General features: G+C 34.4%; 1 protein-coding gene across 1 annotated transcript in view; it reads left to right on the top strand.

Moving 5' to 3' along the window:
- Nucleotides 1–21,926, top strand: part of ETNK1 (ethanolamine kinase 1) — a 73,725-nt gene that overhangs the window by 32,942 nt on the left and 18,857 nt on the right. The window contains exons 3-4 of the mRNA XM_004444073.3: nucleotides 3,420–3,560; nucleotides 12,828–12,970. Of these exons, the coding sequence (XP_004444130.2) occupies nucleotides 3,420–3,560; nucleotides 12,828–12,970 (284 nt within the window). The remainder of the gene's footprint in view (nucleotides 1–3,419; nucleotides 3,561–12,827; nucleotides 12,971–21,926) is intronic.

Genomic DNA, 21,926 nt, shown 5'->3' with positions numbered 1-21,926 from the left:
ATTATTATTCGTTTATTTTTGAAAATCACAGTGAATAAAATTTGTTGGTGCTAAATACTTGTTCTAGTATTTGACCCTTCTCCTGAATCACTTGTTTAGTAAACATTTGGTCTCGTTTGTTCAGTAAACATTTCTAGGATATAATGTTTTGTTGACAGATTGCCTTTTGAGTTTTATGTAACATGAACTGTATCTTTCTTCAAGCCTCTTGTCCTAACTCCCCTCCTCAAAGTTTTAAAACCAGTTCTTACCGGCTTAAAATATATGTCACATACACATATGTATGAAAAATAACCAATACTATTCTATAGATAAGAGAGATAAGGTGAGTTTTACGTGAGCCAAACTGAGGATTATAACCCAGGAAGGCCTTTTCCAGAAACAAAGAAAGCTTTCCAGAGAAGCATGATTTTCAGTACAGTCTTATACCGTTTTAGAACAAAGAATCATACATTAAACACACCCAAGGTACCTATTCATCAAAGTTTCAAAGAGGTACTCAGCTGCAAATTAGCAGGTCAACATGAGCCTGATTTTGCTAAAGGGACTAATGTGGGCATTACCAACAAGGCGTTACCAGTAGGGCATAGGAGGGGAAGTATGCATTCTTATCTTAGGAGAGTGCATTCTTTACTTTAATGGTTAAAGCAGATGTGCAGTGTACGTTTGATAGGCCATAAGTCAGGCCTTTTAGTTCAAGCCAAATCAGTTTTGAACCCCAGTAATTACCCCATATACTTCACTATGTGAAATCTCTTATCACACACGTATGTATGTGTACATGTGGGTGTGTGTTTGTTTATGTATCTGCACTCTTTGTTTTGATTTTGTTATCACCTGGCTTTTTCATGAAGTTTCCTGGTGCTTAAAGTATCATATGTTCATTTGAGCCTAGGCTTGTATGCATATATGAGAGATTGGCATAAAAACAGATTTCTTTTTTCTGTATTCTTGTAGACATGAATGTGTGGTCTTGAGGAAGGTCAGTCAAGCAATAATAATTTATGTAAAGCAGTGTTTCTTTGTCATTTTGTTTGAGAGAGATGAACCAAAGACATAAACCTAAAAAGATTACAGATTTTAATGTATTGGTAATGCATTAGGACTCTAGATTGAGAATGATAATTTGGAAATTCTAACTGATTTAAAGAAGAAGGAATTTATTAATACATAGAACTGAGAATACTGAGTTAAAGTGTGAGTGGATCCAGGAGCTCTCACAATGTCATTGGAAATATCACTCTCTTTTGTTTTATTTTGTGTTAGCTTTATTTTCTGGCAAACTTTCCTTAGGAGTGGCAGTTATAATTATCAGCAGTTCCAGGCTTATCTAGTCAGTCTAGCCATGGTGGAGGGAGTGCCTCTTTTTCTAATAGCTTCAGCCAGTCAGTAGCTTCAATAAAAGTCCGAGGATCAAATCCTTTTGGCCTAGTTTTGATAAAATGTCCCAAACCAATGTTTGTGGCCTGAAGGATGGAATGCTCTGGGCAAGTCTGTGTCATACGTTCCCTCCTAAAGTTAGTGGTGCAGATGGATAGGGAGTTAGGATTGAGATCAGCTCTGTATGAACCACATGAAGTAAAAGTGAGGGGGTGGAAGTTTCTCTAAAGGAAAGTCAGGAATCTTGTTACTAGAAACTAGGTAGATAAGAATGTTCACTATAGAATAAAAATATTATAAAACTGTGTTATATAATCACAGATTGGTGAAGGATTACTACAGTGCAAGATTCCCTGCATGCCTTAGTTGAGTGGTTCTCAAATGTTTTTGCATTTTAAAGTCATCTGGGAAGCTTTCAAATATCTTGATGCCCTTGCTGCACGCCAGACCAATAAAATCAGAATTTCTGGGAGTAGTACCCAGGGTTCTGTATTTTTTTTTTCCTGAAGCTTTCAAAGTTTGATTTTAGTAGATAGCCACGCTTCAGAATTGGAGCATTATAGCAGTGCCCCTCAAACTTTTCAGTAGATTAGAATCATCTGGAGATCTTGTTTAAAATGCAGAGTGCTGGGGCCCACCCCAGAGATTATGATTTAGTAGATCTGAAGTGAGAACTCAGACATTTCTAAGTGGTGCTGTGTTGAAGGTCCTAGAACTATACTCTGAGGAGTATTGCATTAGATTGTTAGCATCTTGAAAATTTGCCAGTTTTAAGTTGTTTAATTTGTAGATTATTATAAAGTCATTTTTTCACCTGCTAGTCCACAGACTATTTGGTAACTTATTTCTTATTTCTGTTTGGTACACTTATTCCTTGATTAGCATTTGCTGTACTAGGTTCTATAGATACAAAAGTAGCGTGGACACAGGTATACACAGCTTCAAATCGTTTTGTTGTTGCATCAAGAAGATTGATTCTGACATCACAGAATCCTAACGTTTGTTCAGAGAATTTGTCTTTAACGAAGTTATAAAAATTAACTCATAGAACTCATTTATCTGCCCAGGTACCTTTTTACTTTAGTTCCTTTTTGCCCTTTAACTTCAGTGACTTCAAAGGCTCAAAATTAAAATGATTCAGTGTGATTTAAATGTATCTCTGATTAATGTCTGTGTGTGCCTTGAAGCCATTTATAATTGTGTATTGTTCTCCTGGTCCCAAATATTGGTTTTTTTTTTTTTTTGTGAGGAAGATTGGCCCTGAGCTAACATCTGCCAATCCTCCTCTTTTTTTTTTTTTTTTTTTTTTTTGCTGAGGAAGACTGGCCCTGGGCTAACATCCATGCCCATCTTCCTCCACTTTACATGGGATGCGACCACAGCATGGCTTGACAAGCAGTGCATCAGTGCACGCCTGGGATCTAAACCCACGAACCCCGGGCCGCTGCAGCGGAGCGCGTGCACGCAACCACTTGCACCATCGGGCCGGCCCCCACAATTGTTGTTTATATAATCAAAATAGACCACCTACGTCCAGACACTCAACCCCTTTTGGATGCAGTGTTTAATTGTCGTATTAATTGTAGGTGTCTCTTCCTACTGATGCTTTATTTTTTTTATTTTTTATTTTTTTAAAGATTTTATTTATTTATTTTTCCCCCAAAGCCCCAGTACATAGTTGTCTGTCATAGCTGCACATCCTTCTAGTTGCTGTATGTGGGATGCGGCCTCAGCATGGCTGGAGGAGTGGTGCCTCGGTGCGCACCCGGGATCCGAACCCGGGATCCGAACCCGGGCCGCCGGCAGCGGAGAGCACGCACTTAACCGCTAAGCCACGGGGCCGGCCCCTTACTGATGCTTTAAACGTTTGTTTGTCTCTCCTTGTGAGAGTTGACATGCCAAATCATTTTGAATCTTATAAATGGTAAAAATAAATCATGTTATAAAATAAATGCACACTAGTCATTTTAGTTTACCTACTGATAGACAAAAACTGTATGCTTAACATTTTCTTTTTATGCTGTTTTGTTTTTAAACAGGCTAATAGCACGTCAGCTTGCTAAAATCCATGCTATTCATGCACACAATGGCTGGATTCCCAAATCTAATCTATGGCTAAAGATGGGAAAATATTTCTCTCTAATTCCCACAGGATTTGCAGATGAAGAAATTAATAAAAGGTAAAATCACTGTTACATTTGAAAATATGTTTTACATTGCTTTACGCTATATTTAGGGTTTCAAAGATAACTACAGGATTTCTGTATATAAAGTCTGGTTTGGTTTATCTCTTTGCATTTAAGTAAAATAAGCATTGATTCATTTGATTCTCAGATGGCACTATAGAAAAAACTGCCTCTCTCTCCCCCAGCCAACTCGGGAAAAAAACCTTAAAGAACTCTACAAAAATGGGGAGTAGGAAGCTGGGTATAAGTGAGGGGCAAGAAACAAATATAGAACATTTATTTCAAAGTAAATGTAATATAAAGATTACTATGAATGGGTACAGTTTTGCATAGTACGAGTTGGCCATAGAGGCATTTTAAAAAAAATTTCTTTTGTTCAAAGCTATTTTGAGTGGGTCTAGAGATTGACATTGGGGCAATATAGTAATACTGGAGTGTGAACAAGTTTGGGTTGTATTAGTTTACTGTGACTATTTACGTCCCAGATAATAAGGTTGAAAATTCATTTACTGGAGTCTTATGCAGCTTTTGTAAGACTGACTCACCAGGTTCAGACTGAGTCAGAAATAGCATTATTTTCTGTATGAAAATTTTGTAAATCAGTATTTAGAATCTAAATCATATGTACCTATTTTTACATGGTGTAATTAGTACTAGTATAAAAAATGGAAGTTTTCTTTTGTCTTTTATACCTAAAACATACATGAAGACTTCACTTTTGTATTCAGAAAGTTTTTAAGACAACAGAGGCAAGCAGGACTTACAGATTATTTTCTTGTTTCTTTTTAGTTTTTATAATTCATTAGGGAAAATAGCTGTACTGTTCTGTTGAATTTGATTATTTCAAAGATTAGTTTGATTCACTCTGTGTATGTGTTTGTAGTTGTAGGTAGTTTGTCAAATTTTGAATTTGATAAAGATATTATACCCCTTTAACTGAGATAGGCAAACATCTGCCAGTGTCCAGTATGCTGGATATTCAGGAAGTGACAGCATAAAAACAGAAAATCCTCTTTTTGAAATAGCTATTTTATTGAAAGATTTGGGGGAAAACCACTTAAAAATAATGAAGTAGATGGCAATGGTGAATGCAAGATTTTCTTGACTTTTTAAGGTAATGCAGAGTTGAGGCAGTATAGTATTTATTGCGTGGGTTAAGAGCACAGGACTCTGGAGCCAAACTGCCTGGGATCAAATCTCACTTCTGCCGTTTAACAGTTCTGCTGTGTGACCCTGGGCAAGTTACCTGTTTCCTCACCTGTAAAATGGAAATAACAAGAGTAGTATATTTACCTGTAGGGTTTTTGTGAGGATTAATTGAGTTAGTATATATAAAGTGTTTAGAACAGTGCCTGGCCGTGTAAGTGTTAAATAAATGTTAGCTGCTATTTTAAAAATTATTATTATTCAAAGGAGGTTTTTTAGGTAGGTTGGGGGTTATATTTCCTAGATTCTCCAAGGTATATTTTAAATTCTTGAGGTTAGTGATAATCTGGAAAAGCTGGAGATGCACTGTGATAAATAACAGTGAAAGCACCCTGCTCCAATCGAAAATATACAACACTAGAACATTAAAAACAATTAAAATATTAAAAATATTTTCATATTTTCTGTTCCTTTTTGTACATGATTTTAATTTTTAAATTTTTAAAATTTTATTGAGGTCACATTGGTTTATAACATTGTATAATTTCAGGTGTACATTGTTATGTATCAGTTTCTATATAGACTGCATCATGTTCACCACCAGTAGTCTAGTTTTTATGCGTCACCATGCATATGTGCCCCTTTACGCCTTTTGCCTATCCCCCCACCCCTTTCCCCTCTGGTAAGCACTAATCTGTTCTCTTTATCTGTGTGTTTGTTTATCTTCCATGTATGAGTAAAATCATACGGTGTTTGTCCGTCTCTGTCTGGCTTATTTCACTTATCATCATACCCTCAATGTCCATCCATGTTGTTGCAAATGGGACGATTTTGTCTTTTTTTATGGCTGAGTAGTAGTCCATTGTGTGTGTTTGTGTGTATATATGAATACACACACCACATCTTCTTTATCCATTCATCAGTTGATGGGCACTTGAGTTGCTTCCACATCTTGGCTGTTGTGAATAATGCTGCAGTGAACATAGCGGGGCATAGATCTGTTTGTGTTGTTGATTTCATATTCTTTGGATAAATACCCACTAGTGAGATAGCTGGATTGTATGATATTTGTGTTTTTAATTTTTTGAGAAATCTACATACTGTTTTTCAGAGTGGCTGCACCAATTTCCATTCTTCCCAGCAGTGTATGAGGGTTCCTTTTTCTCCACATCCTCTCCAACACTTATTATTTCTTGTCTTGTTCATTTTAGCCATTCTGACAGGTGTGGGGAGATATATTATTGTACTTCTGATTTGCATTTCCCTAATAATTAGTGACTTTGAACATCTTTTCATGTGCATGTTGGCCATCTGTATATCTTCTTTGGAAAAATGTCTGTTCATATCCTCTGCCCATTTTTTGATCTGGTTGTTTGTCTTTTTGTTGTTGAATTGTGTGAGTTCTTTATATATTTTGAAAATTAACTACTTGTTGGATATATGATTTGCAAATATTTTTTCCCAGTTGGGTCGTGTTTTCGTTTCGTTCGTGGTTTCTTTTGCCTTGCAGAAACTTTTTAGTCTAATGTAGTCTCATTTATTTTTTCTTTCGTTTCCCTTGCCTGAGTAGACATGGTATTCCAAAAGATGCTGCTAAGACCGATGTCAAAGAATGTACATCCTATGTTTTCTTCTAGGAGTTTTATGGTTTCACGTCTTACGTTTAAGTCTTTAATCATTTTAAGTTAATTCTTGTGTATTGTGTAAGATAATGGTCTACTTTCATTCTTTTGCATGTGGCTGTTCAGTTTTCCAAACACTATTTATTGAAGAGACTTTCCTGTCTCCATTGTATGTTCTTGGCTCCTTTGTTGAAGATTAGCTGTCCATAGATGTGTGGTTTTATTTCTGGGCTTTCACTTCTGTTCCGTTGATCTGTGTGTCTACTTTTGTGCCAGCACACATGCCGTTTTGATTATTTTGAAGTCAGGGATTGTGGTGCCTCCAGCTTTGTTCTTTTTTCTCAGGATTGCTTTGGCTATTTGGGGTCTTTTGTTGTTCCATATAAATTATAGGATTCTTTTTTCTGTTTCCGTGAAGAATATCATTGGGATTCCAATTGGGATTGCATTGAATCTCTAGATTGCTTTAGGTAACATGGACATTTTAACTATGTTCTTCCAATCCATGTGCATGGAATAGCTTTCTGTTTCTTTGTGTCGTCTTTGAATCTTTTCTAATGTCTTATAGTTTTCAGTGTATAGGTCTTTCACCTCCTTGGTTAAATTAATTCCTAGATAGTTTATTCTTTGTGTTGCGATTGTAAATAGGATTGTATTCTTGAGTTCTCCTTCTGTTAGTTCATTATTAGAATATAGACATGCAACTGAGGGCTGGCCCCGTGGCTTAGCAGTTAAGTGCTTGTGCTCTGCTACTGGCGACCCGGGTGCGGATCCCGGGCGTGCACCGACACACCACTTGTCTGGCCACGCTGAGGCCGCGTCCCACATACACCAACTAGAAGGATGTGCAACTATGACGTGCAACTATCTGCTGGGGCTTTGGCAACTATCTTCTGGGGCTTTGGGGGAAAAAAAAAGGAGGAGGATTGGCAATAGATGTTAGCTCAGAGCCGGTCTTCCTCACCAAAAAAAGAGGAGGATTAGCATGGATGTTAGCTCGGGGCTGATCTTCCTCACTAAATAAATAAATAAATAAAAAAGAAATGCAACTGATTTTTGTAAGTTGATTTTGTACCCTGCAACTTTGCTGTAGTTGTTGATTATTTCTAATAGCTTTCTAATGGCTTCTTCAGGGGTTTCTATATATAGAATCGTGTCATCTGCAAACAGCGAGAGTTTTACTTCTTCCTTTCCAATTTGGACACCCTAATTTCTTTTTCTTGCCTAATTGCTCTGGCCAGCACCTCCAGTACTATGTTGAATAGGAGTGGTGAGAGTGGCCACCGTTGTCTTGTTCCGGTTCTCAGAGGGATGGCTTTCAGTTTTTCACTGTTAAGTGTGATGTTGGCTGTGGGTTTGTCATATGTGGCCTTTATTATGTTGAGGTACTTTCCTTCTATACCCCTTTTATTGAGAATTTTTATCATAAATGAATGTTGGATCTTGTCACATGCTTTCTTTGCATCTATTAAGATGATCATGTGGTTTTTATTCCTAATTTTGTTAATGTGATGTATCACACTGATTGATTTGTGGATGTTGAAGCATCCCTGCGTCCCTGGTTTAAATCCCACTTGATCATGGTGTATGATCCTTTTAATGTACTGCTGTATTTGATTTGCCAGTATTTTGTTGAAGATTTTTGCATCTGTGTTCATCAACAATATTGGCCTGTAGTTTTCCTTCTCTGTGTTTTCCTTGTCTGGTTTTGGTATCATGATAACGTTGGCCTCTTAGAATGAGTTAGGAAGTGTTCTGTCTTCTTCAATTTTTCGAAATAGTTTGAGAAGGATAGGTATTAAATCTTGTGGGAATGTTTGGTAGAGTTCTCCAGAGAAGACATCTGGTCCTGGACTTTTGTTTTGGGGGAGGTTTTTGTTTATTGTTTCAGTCTCTTTACTCGTGATTGTTCTGTTCAGATTCTATTTTTTCTTGATTCAGTTTTGGGAGGTTGTATGAATCTAAGAATTTATCCATTTGTTCTAGGTTGTCCAATTTGTTAGCATATACTTTTTCATAGTATTCTCTTCTAATACTTTGTATTTCTGTGGTATCCATTGTAATTTCTCCTCTTTCATTTCTAATTTTATTTATTTGAGCTTTCTCTCTTTTTTTCCTGGTGAGTCTGGCTGAGGGTTTGTCAATTTTGTTTATTTTCTCAAAGAACCAGCTCTTAGTTTCATTGATCCTTTCTATTGTTTTTTTAGTCTCTATTTCATTTATTTCTGCTCTAAATTTTATTATTTCTCCCCTTCTGCTGACTTTGGGCTTTGTTCTTTTTCTAGTTCTGTTAGATGTAGTTTTAAGATTACTTATTTGATATTTTTCTTCTTTGTTGAGGTAGGCCTATATTGCTATAAATTTTTCTCTTAGCATTGCTTTTGCTGCATCCCATAAAAGTTGGTATGTTGTGTTTTCATTTTCATTTGTCTCCAGGTATTTTTTGATCGCTTCTTTGATTTCTTCATTGATCTAATGGTTTATCAGTAGCATGTTGTTTGGTCTCCCTGTATTTCTATCTTTCCCAGCTTTTTTCTTGTAGTTGATGTCTAGTTTCATAGCATTGTGGTTGGAAAAGATGCTTGATATGATTTCAGTCTTCTTAAATTTATTGAGTCATGCCTTGTTTCCCAACATATGGTCCATCTTTGAGAATGTTCCATGTGCACTTGAGAAGAATGTGTATTCTGCATTCTGTATCCATTTTTGAATGGAATGTTCTCTATGTATCTGTTAAGTCTGTCTGGTCTAGTATTTCATTTAAGGCCACTGTTACCTTGTTGGCTTTCTGTCTGGATGGTCTATTCACTGATGTAAGTGGAGTGTTGAGTTCCTGTACTATTATTGTGTTGCTGTTAATTTCTCCCTTTAGGTGTGTTAATAGTTGCTTTCTGTACTTTGGTGCTTCTATATTAGGTGTATATATATTCATAAGTATCATGTTCTCTTGGTGGAATGTCCCTTTTATCATTATATACTGCCTCTTTTTGTCTCTCATTGTCTTTTATCTTGAAGTCTGCTTTGTCTGATGTAAGTACGGCAACACCTGCTTTCTTTTGCTTGCCATTTGCTTGGAGTATCATCTTTCATCCCTTCACTCTGAGCCTGTATTTGTCTTTGGAGCTGAGATGTGTTTTCTTGAGGCAGCATATTGTTGGGTCTTGTTTTTTAATCTCTCCAGCCACTCTGTGTCTTTTCATTGGATAATTTAATCCATTTACATTTAGAGTGATTATTGATATATGAGGGCTTAATACTGCCATTTTATCTCTTGTTTTCTAGTTGTTCTGTGTTTCTATTGTTTCTTTTCCCTTGTATTTCTGCCTGTCATTTGGTTTGGTGGTTTTCTGTGAGGGTTTTCTCTTTATTTATGATTTGTGCTTCTGCTCTGATGTTTTTGTCTGGTGGTCACCATGAGGTTTGTATAAAAGATCTTATAGATGAGATAGTCCATTTTCTGATAGCCTCTTATCTCCATTAGCCTAAGCAGGTTCCATCCCTTACCTCATCCGCTTCTGAGTTATTGTTGTCACAAACTGTTCTTTTCTGTGTTGTGAGTTTGTGAATAAATTGAAGTATTTATAGTTATTTTTTATGTTTTCCTTCCCTTTTATGTTATAATTAAATGTTTATGAACCTATTCTGATATAGAGCTGCAATTTTCTGATTCTGTCTATTTATTTCCTTGCTCAAGGTTTTATAAACCTTTGCTTTTTAGTTTCAGATGTTTCTTGTAATGCAGGCCTACTGGTGATGAACTCCCTCAGCTTTTATTTATCTGGGAAAGCTTTTATTTTTCCATCCTATCTGTAGGATTGTTTTGCTGGATAGAGTATTCTAGGTTGAAAGTTTTTGTCTTTCAGTATTTTGAATATATCATTCCATTTTCTCCTAGCCTGTAAGGTTTCTGCTGAGAAATCCGCTGAAAGCCTGCTAGGGGTTCCTTTTTAGGTTATTTTCTTCTGCCTGGCTTCTCTTAATATTTTTTCTTTGTCATTAACTTTTGCCAGTTTTACTATTATATGCCTTGGAGAAGGTCGTTTTCATCTATGTAATTAGGAATTCTATTGGCTTCATGAACTTGTAAGTCCAGTTCCTTCCCAGGTTTGGGAAATTCTCAGTTATTAGTTTTTGAACAAGCTTTCTGCTCCTTTCGCCCTCTGGAATGCCTATAATCCTTATGGTGCTTTTCCTAATTGAGTTGGCTATTTCTTGAAGGATTTCTCCTTTTTCAAAAAATCTTAGTTCTCTCTCCTCCTCCACCTGAGGCATTTCTATATTTCTATCCTCTAAATCACTAATTCTGTTCTGCTATAACGTCAGCTCTATTTTTTATGAATTCTAGATTGTTTTTTCTCATTAACTGTGTTCTTAATATCCAGAATTTGTTTTTTTTTTTTTTTTAGAGTTTCAATCTCTTTGGTGAAGTATTCCTTCTGCTCATTAATTTTATTTATTTAGTTTTTATTTTTTGTGAGAAAGATGAGCCCTGAGCTAACATCCATGCTAATCCTCCTCTTTTTGCTGAGGAAGACCGGCTCTGAGCTAACATCTATTGCCAATCCTCCTCCTTTTTCTCCCCCAAAGCCCCAGTAGATAGTTGTATGTCATAGTTGCACATCCTTCTAGTTGCTGTACGTGGATCGCGGCCTCAGCATGGTCAGAGAAGCAGTGTGTTGGTGCGTGCCCGGGATCCGAACCTGGGCTGCCAGTAGCGGAGCGCGCGCACTTAACCGCTAAGCCATGGAGCCGGCACTGCTCATTAATTTTATTCCTGAACTCGTTGAACTGTCTTTCTGAGTTTTCCTGTAACTCGTTGAGTTTCTTTATGATAACGAATTTGAATTCTCTGTCATTTAGATTGTAAATTTCTATGAGTTCAGGATTGGTTTCTGGATAGTTGTCTTTTTCCTTTTGCTCTGACGTGATACTGTAGTTCTTCATGGTGTTGGATGAAGTGATCCTTGGCTGGCTCATTTGTGGTAGTATCAGGTTGCAGATTCCATCTGCCACCGCTGTGGGGCAGGAGCTTTGTTTTCTGATCCCACCTCGTCTGCTGGAAGTTGTGCCGGTAGGGCTGCTCTGCATTTGTGTGCTGGCCAGAGCCGCTTGGCGGGTCACGCTCGCTTGTGGAAGTGGGGCCTCTGTGCTCTGCCAGTGGGTTGCTCTGGTGCAGGACCACTGTGACTGGCCAAACTGATGCACTAGATGAGAGGGGACAGGTGCCTTCTTTTGTGTGCAGGCTGGCCCTGCACTTGTGGGTAGCTCTGCTGAGCTGCTGCGCTTGGTGGGGGCTCCTTAGTGGGGGCCGAGCTGTGCCACTTGGTGGTGAGCATTCCCACAGACAGGGCTACGTGATTGTAATTATCATCTTCATAATCCTTTGAGTCTTATTATTTCTATTCAACTCTGTACTTTTTAAATAGATTCTTGAACAGTTACAGCATTTTGAAAATAGCGTATAAGGATTACTTTTGGAAGCTTTGTATAGAAAAGAATGCAGTAGTGGGGGAAATACAGGTAGCGACCACTTGAATAGGCAAATTCATTAAAGTAAAATCAGTGATACAGAATCTTTATTGTCTTGTAAAATGGAAAAGTAAGGGATAATATGAGTGACCATAGTGAAAGAATGAAGAGAACTTGGCTCAAAGTATTAAGAGAAGAAGAGAAAGAGTAAACTAATAGTAATTTTGTAAGCCTGATGGTACTATTGGGGAATTAGTGGTGGCACCCTATTTTTGTTTCATTTTATTGTTATCAAATGAATAGAAATATTGCATAATAAACAGTACAAAAGAATGTAGGATAAAAAGCTATCATATCTTGTCCTGCTTGCTACAGTTTCTCCCACCCTTCCTGATCTGACTACTCTGAGGTAATTTCTATAATAGATAATATGAGTGTTCTGTGATATGATTATCATATGATAATATGATGGTTAATGATTATATGGTTATTATATGATAATATGAGTTGATTTGTCAATAGTAGATAATATCTATTGAGTTTAAAATGTGAATTTAGCTGATTTCTACTACACTCACCCTTCTAAGCATGAAGTAGATGTTTTAGTTCCTTAATGGACCGTCTTTGTAACTTATTATATAATATGCTTAAACCTCTTTTCATTAAACTCTTTGTATCTTGGTTTCCCCATCTATAAAATGGAGATAAATGTAAAACTTTAAGAATATTGCTTAGTATATGTTAGCTATTAGCTACATATATTTTTTTTCCTCCCCATTTTGTAGTGATATATTTTTTACTTTTCTGCTCTGCATTTTAGTTATCACTCAGTTTCTTTTTATTCATGTTTAAGTTCATCGTAAAGGTTTTTCTTTATTCCAATTTTGGAATTAATTGGCTTGTTTTAATTCAGGAGTCAGTGTAATTAAGTGGAAAGAACTTAATAAAAATAGATTTTAATCCTTACTCAAACTTAAATGTCATTATTATAAACAAGATATAACTTTTCTTTTAAAACTGAAAGGTTCCTAAGTGATATCCCAAGCTCTCAGACTCTTCAGGAGGAGATGACTTGGATGAAGGAGATTCTTTCCAACCTGGGCTCACCTGTTGTGCTTTGCCATAATGACCTATTGTGTAAGAATATAATCTACAATGAGAAACAAGGTAGGGATTTGAATTTAGCAGTAACTGAAGTTGATTTCTTTTATGTTCTTAATGGTCCTTTGATCTTTGTGTCAATAAATAAATTTAATTCAAATGCAAGGGTTAAAAACATGCATGACATCTTTCAAGTTTTTCTTTTAGGTTTTAAAGTCTTCGTAACTGCTAAATTAGGAATATATGTTCTCTATGTACTTGTATAAAATATGTTTCTTAGAATTGGTTTATTAAGAAACAGTTCGTGATTCCTGTTAGAGTTTTAAATGAAAAATGATAAAATGACTTTGTTTATAAATTTAACTGTAAAACCTATTTGGTAATTCATGGTTTGAAAATGCACCTGCTTGTAATGGGGGTTATTGAAAAACCAACTGACACTGCACTCCTTTGTAAATACAGGAATTTTCTCAGTGTTGGGAAGGACAACAGTATTAGAAATAAATATGTCTCCAGGTTTCCTCTTACTTGTTTATTATGCTGATTTGTTAGATATTTTGATGCTAAGGAGAGAGCCACAGATGGAGGAAATGTTATTTGTAGTTGCTGAAATTTATTTCTACTAAAATAATAATCAAGAACCTCTGGTAAATAATTTTTGAAGTAGACAGTGATACATTTTGGTGAAATGTTTTTGTGATTGTTCATATCTTGCTGTATTCAAATTCTCTATGTTTTCATGTATAAGAAACACTTGATTATATTACATTATTGGATAAAGTGCTTTGAGGTTTGGTTGCTAAATGATAGATGCCCTTCAATACTAAATTGAAATTTAAAGATATAATTTTGGTTGAAGGATTAGTATTAATTCAAAATGTCTGTTTGAAACTATGAAGCAATTGCATTTTATAAAGGAAACCAGTTTTGAAGATAGTCATTATAGTTGGAAGATTATTTTGAATCAAAAGTGTGCTGTTGTGAAGATACCGAAGCCAAAGAATTCTGATTAAGTGGTCATAATTATATTAAAGAACTATTTATGGCCATCCTTATTAGATTGTAAGTTGAGACCATACTAATGCAAAGATTGTTAATATTTGTTGCTGACTTTAACTTGAAGAAAACCAACCAAAGAACACTGTCAAGAGTGGTAAACTGAAGCACATATTTTCAAAAACATGTTTGAGTACATTGTATATTTGGTATTTTAATGTGGATTAGAGATTCTATTTTGTAAAAATATACTGAGCTAACATCTTTATTTTGAATGTCTTGCAGTCTTTGTGTGGAATAATATTTTTTAAAACTTCAGGTGTACCCTTACGTACTTGACAGTGTCCTTTAATTATTGTCCATTTATTATATGTAATTGTCATAGTATATATGTACTACATTATATACTAGTAACCAAATCTCAAAGCCATTTGTGAGACAAGTATTAGTTATGCATTAAAGCGATGTGTTAGCTTTTAAGTTCAGTGCAAGACCTAATAACACATTATTTTATATAATAGAATTTCAAGTGAGGGACTTCATCTTACGTTTCAAGTGGACACTCAGCTTTATTTTTAACTGCAAGTTAATCAAAGAGAATCTGTTATTTCCTTTAGAATATAATTTTAACTTTTCATATTTTTGTTTTATAAGTTTTTGCATATTCATTTCACAGAACAAACTTATTCATTAAACTAAAACATAAGGGACCAAAAAAATCAGATTACTTTGTCTTAGGTATTTAAAAAATGCGTTTTTACTTTTTTGTTTAGCCAGCTGCCTATCTAAACTATTGATTAATGATATGAAAAGTTCTCATATTTTCAAATAAAATCTTTATGCTTTAGTTTGGCTTTAAGAGTTCAAGGTTGTCATTTGTTTATTTTACCAAGAATTACCTAAATCATACTTTTGCATCTAATTTTTCTTTCCTACACAGAAGAATAAATTTCACAGTTCAGCAAATGTAACTTATGTTGATATATTTTTTAGAGTTTGCCCTTCATAGAAATCTTATTGTGTACCATTTGTTTCTTCTTGTCTTTGTGTTTATGTTTGTGTGTTAGTTATGGAGATGTTCTGTTATTTTTTCTTTCCATTGGTTTATGTCCATTAGGAAGACTAGTTTGGACTCTGTGGCCTCCATTAAAAAAAAAACTATTTCTATGTGATTAATTGATACATAAGCATTAAGAAAATATGGTTGGAATGTTGTTCAGGTAAAAATCTAAAACTCATGAAAGTGTGGCAAGAAGCTTGTTCTGTTTATTATTATCTTACTCTGTTTCAAATTCGGAGCTGATGGTTTTGAAGTAATATAACTGTATGACATATTTGTCTTTAGTTATAAGGAGATACCATGCTTCATACTTAAAAAAATGTAAATTCTATAAATTTAGTACATTTAATAAGTGAAAAATATGTACATTTGAGACTGTAGCATAGCGTTAGTACTTAGAGCTGTAATCTCAAGGAGGATAATTAAAATTAGAATATAGACTGCAAAGTTCTTTACCTTCTTAACTGGTTACTTTGTTATAGCATCTAAAAAGCCAAGTGTTAATTCTTTTGAGATTAAAATAGTTTCTACATAGAATAAATAATTAAGCTGTGTATTATATTCACAAACGTGTTTGATTTGTTATCACTTTTTAAGTGCTTCCTGTGATTTGAACTCAGGGCTTTACTATTTTGAAACCCACCTAGGGGATATATAAAAATTATAAGATGAAAGCCAAGGGACTGGCCTTCAAATCATCAAGCTCAGTATCTCTCTCTAGTGTTTTTAGACTCTTAATTTCTCAGAAGTGCAAATTTTAATTAAACTTCATGAATTTATACTCGATCATCTTGAAGGCTGCATGATTTTTCAACTATAATAATTTAGATTTTGTATATTGTAACTAGATTCAAAATTTCTAAAGTAATTCTTAAAAGCAGATGTATTCAAGCTTAATTACAACCATGAGAAGTCAGAAAGAGTATAGATTTTGGAATCAAGCCTACTTGTGTTCAGATCCTTGCTCACATATGGGAGTAAGTGGTAATTAGATAAGTCCTTTTATCTCTTTATTAAATGTTCATATTTGATCCTTGACTTTCTACACCAGAATCACATAGGGTACTTGGAAAAAAATGCAGGTTTCTGGGCCCCATCCAAGACCAACTGTGGTAAAGAATTTCTATTGATGGGCTTAGGAATATATATGCGTGTTTAACAGATTTCCAGGAAGTGCTCATACTATTGATAGTCTAAAACTTTGCTTTATTTGTAACTTAGAGATAATATCTACTTCAGATGGTTCCTGACAAGATTTTAGATCATGCATATAAAGTATAGAGCACTGGGCTATGTACTTATTTTATTAGCAGCTCTCATTTGCAGCTATTATACCATGATAGAGGTTGATAAACTCTGTAAGGGGCTAGATAGTTCATATTTTAGGCTTTGAGTACCATATTATAGTCTCTTTTGCAACTACTCAACTTTGGTTGAGGCACAAACACAACTAGATAATACATAAATCTATGTGGCTGTGTTCCAGTAAAATTTTATTTAGAAAAATAAGCAGGGGGCTGCCTTTGTCCTGAGCATACATATTTTGCTAACACCTATATTATGTTTATAGGATGCATTTTACAAAATGTATTGTTTCTGAAAAAGTGAAAATGTTTACTATAAGGCAGAAGGTTAACTATGTCCTATAAGTAGAAGATTTATGCCTCATGGGTAGGAGATGACAGTTCAGTTTGTCTTAAGTGCAACTTACAGATTCTATCATAACTATAACTTGAGTGGTTAAAGTTTAAAAATGTGTATATGTATTTTTAAGTACATATTTATACACACACACAAAGACACACACGAAGACTATGAGCACCCTGCAGCTCATAGGCATTTTCACATGTGAATGCTACAGGAACTGGTAGGCATCACAGGAAGAAATACTGCCTCTACTTTTTTTCACCATGTCAGTTGACAGGACTCAGGAATGTGGGAGAAGAGTGAGCTTCCTTTCTGAAGTTGATGGTAGCTGTCAAGATTTTTGAAAAGTTAGTCAGTGCCAGGAATTAGGTGGTTGGTAAACATCGGCTCATTCCTTGCCTTCAGTGAAATGAAATGACATCTTAAAAAGGTAAGAAAAGAATACTTAATGATATGATGATAGAATTTATTACATAATAAGAAAACCAAAAGCAGTGGTTCTTGCTCCAGAACTGTAAGATAAGACTTACCAGTCATCTTTTAAATAAAACAATAATTGATTTTAAAAAATGTTTGCTAAGTTGAACAGATCGTAACATTGCTTACTAAGTGACTTCAATTCTAATATTTTAATTTCAATTAATCCTTAACTGCTGACATGTTATAAGCAATTGCTAAAGCTTTTGAGTTTGTTGTCTCATGTCTTGATGCTCTGGCAGAGTGTTTATTGGTGACTGTTTTGTTTCTCCCCCTCTTCCCCATATCTTCATAAAAGCTCATGTAAAGATCTAATATATAACTGTAAATTTCAGTAATGGCAATCATTGATTATTTTCTCTGTCAGCTAAATACAAGAAGCTGGTTTACAGCTATTTAAGGAAATATAAATGAGAAAAAGAAAAAGAAAGCCTTTTCCAAGAATTATAGAGTAAACTGGTTTTTACAGTTTTACACAATATAAATGGAAAATGGATGTCACCATTCTTAGTTACTTGATTGGCTCTAAATCTTATCCACTCTGTTATTATTCATGAAAAGGCATTGTTGTGGTTGTGGTTGTTTCATTGATGTTTTAATGACTTAGGAGAGTTTTTTTGTTGGTTTTATTTTAAAATTTAAGTAAATACAAATTTATTTTTATATTTTGGTAACTTATATTTTCCAGGGTGGAGTTTTTATGAAGGATAACCTTAACCTTGTTTTAACTTGTATTCCAGATCACTATTTAGCATGAAATAAAATATCCCTAAATCAGGTAATAAAAAACTTAAATGGACTGTGAAAACCTGAACTCTTAAGGAGGAGCTTTCTAAAGTAGTTATTAGTTTAGTGTTTTTTCTTTACTCATACATTCAGTTCCACTGTGTGTTTAATCATATACTTGAATAAGAATGTCAGAAATGCCACACTTTGTTCTTTAGTATTTCATGCTTATCCCCCTCTTCTCCCCATTTAAACATGTGTGTTATATCATTGTGTCGCAGCATTCTCTGCAAAATCTCCATTTACCCCACTAGCATTTGAATACTTCCTGTGTGCTAGGGATTGCTCCGTGGATTGCGTGATGAAAGGTGAAAGGGACCTTCTGCCCCTCCAGGAAGCCATATGCCATGTAGTGGAGGAGTGAGATCACAAAACAGACATTTACATTCAGGATGATGAGTGCTAAGGTGAAAGTGTACACAGGGTACTACTGGATGCCAGACTGAGGGATGAAGGGACAGTTTCTCAGAGCAGAATACTCCCTTTTTCTGTGTGAGAGAGAAAGCAATTTGTTAACATTAGTATAATCATAGTTGCTTTTTCTCTCTGTTCTCTTTCTGCCTTAGTTAACACTGCAGAGCAAGTAGAGGGAGTTGGAAAGATTTTCAGGTTCTCGTATTAGTGATTTTGCTTTTTATTTTTATCTTTTTCTCCCTAACAACAGCAAAATAAGGGAATCCAAATGAATATGTCATGTGAATTATATAGCCTTAGTTAATAAACTAATTGTTTTAGTTTGAAAGTACTTCAATAATTGTGCAATTATTTTCACCTATACTGAGATTTGAATAATTTATTTAACTCAGTAGTGTGTGATTTCATTACTGCGAAGATATGCAAGAAATATAGCAATAAAAAGTAGCTTTTGAAAATTCAGATTATAGTTTTATTTATTATGAATCTTATGCTTTACCCATTATGTACTAGTCAGTGTGCTAATTATATAAAGATAAATGAAATATAGTCTTAGTGCTTAAAGTAGTACTTTACTTTTTTAGAGGTCAAGGATCCCTTGAGAATCTGGAAAATTGAAAATCCCCTCAGAAAATACACATACACGTAGAATTTTGTATAAAATTTTAAGGAGTATTTTCATTTTCTTTTCATCTTTGAAACCCCAATTAAAAATTCACGTCTTAAAGGATTAACAAGATAGTCATGTCGTATGAGCTATTAATTACTAATAGTGATGTGGATATTTCTCTAAATAATTAGAAATTTTAGAAATCAAAAGCTAAATTTGTAGAAGAAAAAAAGTTCAGTATACTTCCTGTTGGTAGGAAAGCCTTTTCCAGTAATTTGATTTTTCTGGCACCCGAAATAAAGGAAGCAGGCCTCTTTAATTTTACTTTGTTGCAGAAGATTAAATTTAAGGTTGAGTTCCACTTTGTTTGCAGTAGTTTGAAAAAGATAGTTAATGCAGATTTTTAAAAAAAATTTTTTCCTTTTAAGCTTTGTGTCTTGTAAAATGTGAGTTTGCCAAATTTTCTTCATCTGCTACAGATTAGGTATGCCATTGTTGCTGCCATGTGGCGGCGCACCCCGTGCTTCTTAAACGCACTGACTGGAGGTTTATCGCATCACTTGTTCACATGCACGGAGCCTGGTAACAGCCTCATCTGTATCTTGTTAGCTTCATTTTCTTATTTTTTAAATTTCATTATTTATAAACTCAACATAGCATTTAAAAATAAAGGCTAGTTTTAATGAATTAATGCTACTACAAAAAGTTGTTGCTAAAATTTTCATACTGAAAGAGATTAACTTTTGTTAAAGTGATCTATGCTTATTTAAATTGTATTTACTTTACAAGCAGGCATGTTTTACCTGCCATTTTAACTATATTTGCCAAATTCTAAATATAATTTTGAAAATTGAAATTGAAGCTTTTGTTTATGTGGCAAAAGTAAGCTTCAGGACTGGGCTGTGTATTTTTATTGGCATGTAACAGTTAATATGAGCTCTACAAGAATTTGTGTTTCAAGAGCTAAAGCAATCAACAGCTGCAATTTAAAAAATTATATGTTAAAACTGTTTGGTTGGCTCAGTTGTGCGACTTGGTAAATTGTCTTGAATCCTGATTTCTTGAAGGCCTGATGGATAGGTATCTCTCACATCATTGTGTTTAGTCTCTTATCTATTGACAGTTTTGTTTAGAGAATTCATCTTAATCTTTTTAAACTATCACTTGTTGCCCTCCTAAAAGTAGTGTTTATTGTAAAGAATTTAAAATATAAGGGATAAAAGGTCACTTGTCTATCACCTGTAATGAAACCAGTGGAAACATTTTATTTTGGTTTATTTTCATTCATCTTTTTTTCCCCTATGCATTGTATGTTTTTTTCTTTCTTCAGGCATAATATCTTAATAATTCGGATCACTGTGTTTACTATTTTGTATCTTTTTTCATATAACATTTGTAATTCTCCTGGTCATTAAATAATTTTTGAAACTGAAATTTTTTTCATGGCTGTAAAGTATTTTGTCATGATGGTGGTCTTCACCCTCTCATTCCTAGTGGTACCTAGAAAAAAATTTAAAAGTATGCTCGGACTTTCCATTCTGCAATTTAGTAAAGTGATTTGGTTAAAACATGTTCCATCTTCCCATTTTACAGTTTAGCAAAATGATTTGGTTAACTTTAAGACTTTCTGTGGGATAGTTTTTTTGTGAATTCAAGAATATAATACTTGTGGTGGTTGAATTGCAATGATTTATTATAGTCAACATTTTAAAACCTTATATTTATTTTGTGAGTATGCATACAGATTTTGATACTTTGATGATTCTTACTTATTTTACTCTAGACTTGGCTATTATTTATACAAGTTTAGAATTATATATTAACAATTACATTAAAAAATTTTTTGCTTTTATGTAAAATATTCTATTTGCCATGACATTTTTTGGTCATATAATTCTGTTTTTCTAATTTGAATATGATCAGCATACATCCCCAAATTAAACATATAAATCTATATCAATACATTATAGTTCAAAAGTTCCGTTATTTGAGAAATGCCAGTGTGTGTAGACCAGGAGTTTGTTTTGATACCTCGGCTTGATGTTTAAAAGACAATGTAACTAGGCATATGCTATGCATTTTCTTAACATAAGCAGCTTAGAAACAATCCGTACAGCCAACTCTGTTCATGTATTCATTTTAACTATTTGCCCCTGTTAAGCCTTCGAGTTTGTGATGCCTGGTGTAGACAGTGACCCATTTTGATTTTTTTTTTTTTAACATTTCTCTCTCTCCGTGTTTTTAACTTTCTCTCTTGCCTCTCTTTTAAAAAATGGGACCTACATCTTTGTTGAGCCAAACCCTCTATAATCTCAGTACTCAAAAAAGAGGAGTTCCTAAACAAGAGTATGTCCCTTGGGCAGGCGTAACAAGATTGTCTTTGGAAAATTGTAATGAAATATGCATATATATATTTAGCACTAATTTAGAATAGGAATCTATTTAGCTTATGTAAAAATTTCTCAAGTTAGAAAACATTTAAAAGCAACTATACTTTTGCCCTTTTTAAATGATAAAACAGCTACCTTAATGCTGCTCAGGTATGCTATTGGAAACCTTAGGTATGTAGCATTCCAGGAAAATGTAAGCATTTGATAGCAACTAATTTCTTAAATTAGGGATATTGTTAAGCTGATCAGCAAGTGTTGTTATAGCATAACTGTAGGGTTCACAGAATTCAAGTCTTTCAAAGTTTACATTTGGTTTGCACGTGTAGATTAGCTTGTCAATTCATTGTTGGAGTATTATGGATTAATTTTTTGTTACAATTGTATAGATTATTAACAGTTTCCAAAGATAGTTTTCATTTCTAATTAAACTTGAATTTTTAAGTAACTGATGCCCCCGTGTGGTGAAAGACATAGTTTGCTTTTATTTGAACTTGGAGAATGACTATATTTTGACTTTCTTTAATATAGTGGACATTAATGTTCACCAAGAAGCTGTTGACCAAGATACATAATTTGAATTTTGTAAAGCTCATTGCCATAAAATTCACAGCCTTACCCTGTACTGTCTCAGAAGTGCATGTA

The sequence above is a fragment of the Ceratotherium simum genome, chromosome 17 (assembly GCF_057802395.1).
Source record: "Ceratotherium simum simum isolate JZ-2026a chromosome 17, ASM5780239v1, whole genome shotgun sequence".
In the NCBI taxonomy this organism is placed as follows: domain Eukaryota; kingdom Metazoa; phylum Chordata; class Mammalia; order Perissodactyla; family Rhinocerotidae; genus Ceratotherium; species Ceratotherium simum.
Note: the sequence above shows the minus strand (reverse complement) of the source record. Positions and strands in the feature narration are given on the sequence as shown.